This window comes from Chrysochloris asiatica, unplaced genomic scaffold, assembly GCF_000296735.1.
Source record: "Chrysochloris asiatica unplaced genomic scaffold, ChrAsi1.0 scaffold00004, whole genome shotgun sequence".
NCBI lineage: Eukaryota > Metazoa > Chordata > Mammalia > Afrosoricida > Chrysochloridae > Chrysochloris > Chrysochloris asiatica.
Genome location: NW_006408522.1, coordinates 21,460,341 through 21,466,292, shown reverse-complemented (window position 1 = coordinate 21,466,292; position 5,952 = coordinate 21,460,341). Strand labels below are relative to the sequence as shown.

Below are 5,952 nucleotides of genomic sequence, written 5' to 3'. Positions count from 1 at the left end.
TGCCACTGTTGAGACTAAATTTTACTCACCATACAAGCAAGCTATTAGATCTGTGAATAAACACATTGAATCCCGAATACAAATGCATAAGAAGCCCTAGTGATGCAGTGCATTAAGCACTGGGCTGCAAACCACATGGTCAGTGGTTCAAACCCACCAACTGCTCCTCAGAAACCTTATACAGTACACAGGGTTGCTGAGTTGGGACTGATCCAACAGCACTCAACAACTGTAACCCTAAAACTAGACCAAGTGTAAGTCCTAGCCTTAGTCAATCCCTACCACTACCACTACCCCTAATCCTAACCATACCCAGGAATTCTGGTGAGATGCTATGGGATAAGCACTGGACCCCAAGATGGGTATGAACTGCAAGGTTGGCAGTTCAAATTCACCAGCCACTCCTCGGAAACCCTATACAGGGTCGTTATGAGTTGGAACCAACTTGACTGCACTGAACAACTACCACCATAACCTTAACATTAAACCAAAGTCCTAGATCTGGCTTAAACCTGGCCATGGTTCTAACCCTAACTCCTAACTCATACCACACCCCCAAAAATAAGAGTGCATAAAGATCAATATAAAAAAATTGTAGTTATGTTTAAAGTTGCTAAATAAAGAGAAATTCTAAGAGATCACAGAGGTAGTAAATGCCGGGAGCTAGTTCCATCCCTAAAACTGAGGAAAGAGATTGGAATTGTTAAAACTTTAAAAAACTCATAGGAAGGGCCTCACAGGGCTGAAACTCAAACCTGAGGAAGAGGTTGCCCGTTGGTGCTGATGACTCTCAGAGGGTACAGTGTAGCTGTTCTCCAAGTGTTGGTTAGCTGCAATGGGAACTCTCTCTGCTGGGGTGAAGAAATGTTGGCAAGCCCCCTGACAGGAAGCCCCCAGAAAGCTCCAATACAAACAGGAAGGAGTAATCCCTTCTTGGTTATCTAGGTTACCAATCTCCCTCTAGCGCCCCCTAACAGGGGTGGCTGACAAAGCTGGGATGTGGCTTACAGAGTCCTCGCCCTAGAGCCATAAAACTGAGCCTAGAAGAGTAAATTGGGAACTGAGACAAGAGCTTGTCACACAAGTGTTTACTAATTTTGGGGTTTTTTTTTTTTTTTCATGTTTTCTAAGAAAGGATGAAGTCAGGTGGAAGGTTCTGAAAAACCAGGACAAACCAAAAAGCTAACAATTACTCTAAAGCAAAGAAAATGAAGGGGACAGGGAAACTAGAGTACTAGAAATGGACCAACCAGAATGTAACTAATGAGAATATTGACACATTGTGAAAATTGTCAGTGAACAACTTTTGTAGAATTTATCAAATCAAACCTTAATTTGTGCAAATTTTCACTGAAAACACAAATTTTTTAAAAATAAGTGGAAAAGTTTCAATTTGATAAGCTAGGCACCAATTCATGTCTCTCCTTTAAAAAAAATTATTCATTAAAAAGTAATCAGAAGTATCTTTCATATTATTTTCTAAGGCAAAAATAAATGCATGTGACATGACTTACATTTTTACAAATTTCTTTCAAGTCTGACTTAACACAGACAGATCCTATCACGATTAATTTAGGCACCAAAAGTTCTGTCCCTTAAAGTTCTTATATGTGCTTTAGATGAACTCTTCAGTTTACACTTATATTTTTCATAAGAATGTTATGCTCAAGGCAAAAACCTTTTTTAATTGGGCTATTGTTTAATGATGGCTTCATGGGATAGTTTCATTTTAAAGATTATTTCAGGCAGTTAGATTGGGGGTTCCCCTAGTTTCAATGAATCCAGTAAGACTGTTCCACTTTTCCTCCTTTTGACTATTAAGTGCCATCAAGTCAGTTCTGACTCATAGTGAGCCAGTGTAGGGTTTCCAAGGAGCAGCTGGTGAGTTTGAACTGCCAACTCAGATTGACCTTGCAGCCACCAGGACTAGGACCCATCTATTGGATGCTTGGTCAGAACATTCTGTAATGGGAGTCGGGCACCATCCATCTCTTCTGATCTCATGATAATGGGATGTGAGTGTTTATGGAGAAATAGATTGCAGGTTTAATTGCCTCCTTCCTCTGCTGTTCCAGGGGAATAAAAGCCAACTGTTGTTATCTTAAAGGCCACCTGCAAACTTTAAGACTCCAGGTACTAGTTACTAAACTAGGAGGTAGAACAAAAACTCTAAAAACACCAGGGATGGAGATGGAGAGATGGGATTTAGTTGCCACAAACGACCAAAAGCCATCAGAAGCTGAGCTGGGGCAAGGATTTTCCCCTAGAGTCTTCAGAGGGTACATGGTTCTAATGACACTGTGATGTCAGACTTCTAGCCTCCAGAACTGAGTGAAGAGATTTTTATTTTAAACCACCATTTCTGAGACTTTGCTGTGGTTACTCTTGGAAACTAGAGTTCGGTGTGGTGCTGGAAGATAAGCACTGGTCCGCAAGGTCGGTGGTTCAAACTCACCAGCTGCTCCTCAGAAACCCTATACAGGGTCACTATGAGTCAGAACAACGTGATAGAACTTATTAACTATCACCCTTGGACACTAATATAATTACTGAGGCTTTTTTGCACTCCGTTAACTTTTGCATCTGAGAAGAGTGCCTTAGAGGCTTCATCCTAGTCCTGGCCTTGGTGGAAGGCAGAGCAGCAGAAAGAGCTGCCTTCAAGTTGCTTCTGATTCACGGCGACCCCATCTATGTCAGAGCGGAAATGTGCTCCTTAGAGTTTTCAACGCTGATTTTTCAGAAGCAGATCACCAGGCCTTTCTTTGTAAATATCTCTGGGTGAACTTGAACCCAGGGACACCACTAAAACCTAAGATCCTATGTAAGCAGTTACTAAAGTACGTTTGCTTTTATTAGGGAAAAGGAAGACTTCTTGAACACAGACACTTGCTTTTTAAAAATTTTTATTACAATTAAAATGACACAAAAGCAAATCAATTCATTTTGGTCAAAATAACTCATGTTTACATTATATATATAACAAACTGTACAATAAAATATATAAAATGTTTTCACATTTTGTACTTCAGTCATCTTCTTCTTCCTCTTCATCACTGATTACATACTTCCTATGCTTTTTGTTTGCTTTATCATCATCCTCGGCTTTTCTCTTTCCAGAAGGTTCACCTTCCTAAACAGATTTTTTAAAAACAAACAAACCTGACATCAATAGAGAACATTTCTAGGAAGGTTAATAAAAATAGCTCTGAGCTGAATGGCCCTCTCAGTACATAAAATCACTGTTTCATGGAGTACATTCGCCTTAAAACAAATGGTTAAAATAATTGCTAGTTTTCAAGTGTGCACATACGAGAGGCATCCACAAATGACAATTTCCCAGAGTTAATTATAAGCTAACTACAAAACATACTTCAGCCCCAGTGGATTGCTGAGGGAGAGCAAGGCAACTGTAACCCACATCTCAGAGGGGAGCCCTCAGCCCTTGAGAATGAGCAGGGCAAATGGGAAAGGGAGTTTGCCCATGAAAGGGAAGGGAAGGAACTCTAACAAGTAGGGCAAGGCTATGAAGGGGACAGGGAGGTCCGGAGCAGGAGAGCAGGTGGAGGAGAGAGAAGCTAGCAGGAGCCAGACACTGAGCACTCCCTCTCAGCAGGCAAGCTCTTTCCCCTACAAGCTCTGAGGAAAGGCTTGATACCTTTCCTTTCTACTGCCACCCTGTGTCCACCTTTCCCAGTCCCCTGGAGAAAAGACCATCACAGAGTTTCTCCCCCTTAGGCAACTCAGGGTTTCTAAAGTGTTTGCTGTCTACTAAAGTGAGGAATGACAAAAAAAATCCTCCGTCCTATTTTCCTCCGTTTTTTAACCTTAAACCCTGTTGGGGGACGGTAACTAGCATTTCCTGCTCAATTACTATTATGCTATTGTGCTGCCTGCCTACTTTCATATCTGTTCTTTACTATGTAACAAACAGCTCCACAAGGCAGTGAGCACAAACCTTGTGGAACAGACACAGAAACAGACAGACAATGTTAGAACACCAAGGCCACAAAAGTAGTCAAGACTCAAGTCCTTTCTCCCACACCAGGGAGTGCACTGGTGACAATGGTGGTTCTCTGGTGTGGGAACTGAAGGTTCAAAACTCCCCTGTATCTCATGGTGTTTGGATGGGTGGTCGTGTGGAAAATAAGGAGAGGGACCTAAAGCAAGCATGGACTCTTTCCTCTTCTTTTCCAATGCAACCTATGGCTAGGACTAAAACTGGACCAATGACGAGGCAATGGCCGGGTTTGGGAGATGGAGGCGGAAATAGAATCTTTGGTGAGAAACTGTGGGAAGCCTGAGAGAGAATACTGGGGATACACAGCGAGGGGCCCATTCAAAAGAGGCAACTTTAAGTCAGACCGTTTTAGGTTTCTAACTGTTCAGTCTATCTAATGGGTCATATTTCAAAAATAATATTACATAAGCCAACTGGAAGGCCCATGGCATGTCTCAATTCTCATTCACAGTTTCTGCTGCCAAGAAATAAAACAGCATCTGCTTAGATGATGACTCCTATTTGCCAACAGTTCAGCTGTAAATGCATCATTAAGATCTTGCCTCAATTTAAAACAAATACAGTATACTGCAGAGTAATGTAACCATTTCTGTCCAATCACAGAATGCCACTTCCAAGAGTTACTGGGAAATATTCAATGTGATACACAAAATCCTCGGAGTAGAATTCTGGAGTCTGAGACTTTGGGATGGTATGAATAGTTAACTTGCAGGTCTAACCAAAAGGTTGGAGGTTCAAGGAGAGCCAGAGATGCCTCATAAGAAAGGCCTGGAGACCCTGTGAAGCAGAGTTCCATCATGACACATATGGGGTCACCATGAGTTGGAACTGACTCAACACAACTGGGACGAACAGAATTCTGTTTCCCATAGGAAAAGAGCTCATGGAAACTCACAGGTCCTGAACGGTCAAAATGATCAAACTACTTTGCCATTCTGGGTAACAGGAACATCACATCCATTTCCTGCCATATGACAAAGCAATCTTCTGAACAATTATCCCACTGAAAATAGCAATGCTGAGTAAAGTATAAGTAAATCAGTGTGATGACAAGAAAGTCAGCCATAATTGAAGGACAAAAAGGAAGAGAAAGCTGAAACCCAGTGAGCTAAAGAGAGCACTAAAGCACTGTTGCTCCTTCAGGACATGCACCAAACTGTGTGAATATAAGCTTTGGTGTTCATGCCTGACAGGGTAAAGGGGACAGAAGCAAATGCTCTGTGAGCAGACTAACAGATCTATCACCAGTAAGGCTGAGATTCCAAAGAGCTGTATCTTTAGTCTAAGGATCAACCAGAAATAAGCTCAACCCCATTTCTTTGAGGCAAGGATAAGTGTTGCAACTACTCAACCTGCCACTATAGCAGAAGAAAAGCATAAACAGTAAGTAAGTGACTAGGCATGGATGGTTCCCAATAAAACTTTATTAAAAACAAATTTGCCAACTCCTGTCTTAAACCACAGGAAACATTCTAATCTGAAACTTTAAAAACTAAATAGCAGGGGCTTAAAATCAAGATAAAATTTTTTCCTTGAGAATAATCACAAACTGGTACTCCTACTTCCTTATTGCTGTTGTTAGGTGCCATCGAGTCGGTACCGACTCACAGCCACTGCACAGCAGAACGAAACACTGCCCGATCCTGGGCCAACCTCACTGCTGTTGCCACGCTTGAGCCCATTGATGTCGCCACTTGGCCAATCCATCTCACCAATGGTCTTCCTCTTTTTCTCTGACCCTCCACCTTACCGAACATGATCTCCTTCTCCAGCGACTGGTTCCTCCTGACAATATGTCTGAAGTATGAGAGACAAAGTTTGGCCATCTTGGCCTCCAAGGAACACTGTGGCTGCACTTCTTCCTAAATGAATCTATTGGTTTTTTTTGCAGCCCATGGCACTTTCAATATTCTCCTCCAACACCATAACTCAAA

At 41.9% G+C, this 5,952-nt stretch overlaps 1 protein-coding gene across 2 annotated transcripts in view; it reads right to left on the bottom strand.

The window, feature by feature from the left end:
- Positions 1–2,891: 2,891 nt before the first annotated feature.
- Positions 2,892–5,952, bottom strand: part of LEO1 (Leo1, Paf1/RNA polymerase II complex component, homolog (S. cerevisiae)) — a 31,867-nt gene continuing 28,806 nt past the window's right edge. For both annotated transcript variants that reach the window (XM_006831639.1, XM_006831640.1), the window contains one exon: positions 2,892–3,130. In XM_006831639.1, the coding sequence (XP_006831702.1) occupies positions 3,026–3,130 (105 nt within the window). In that variant the 3' untranslated portion in view covers positions 2,892–3,025. The remainder of the gene's footprint in view (positions 3,131–5,952) is intronic.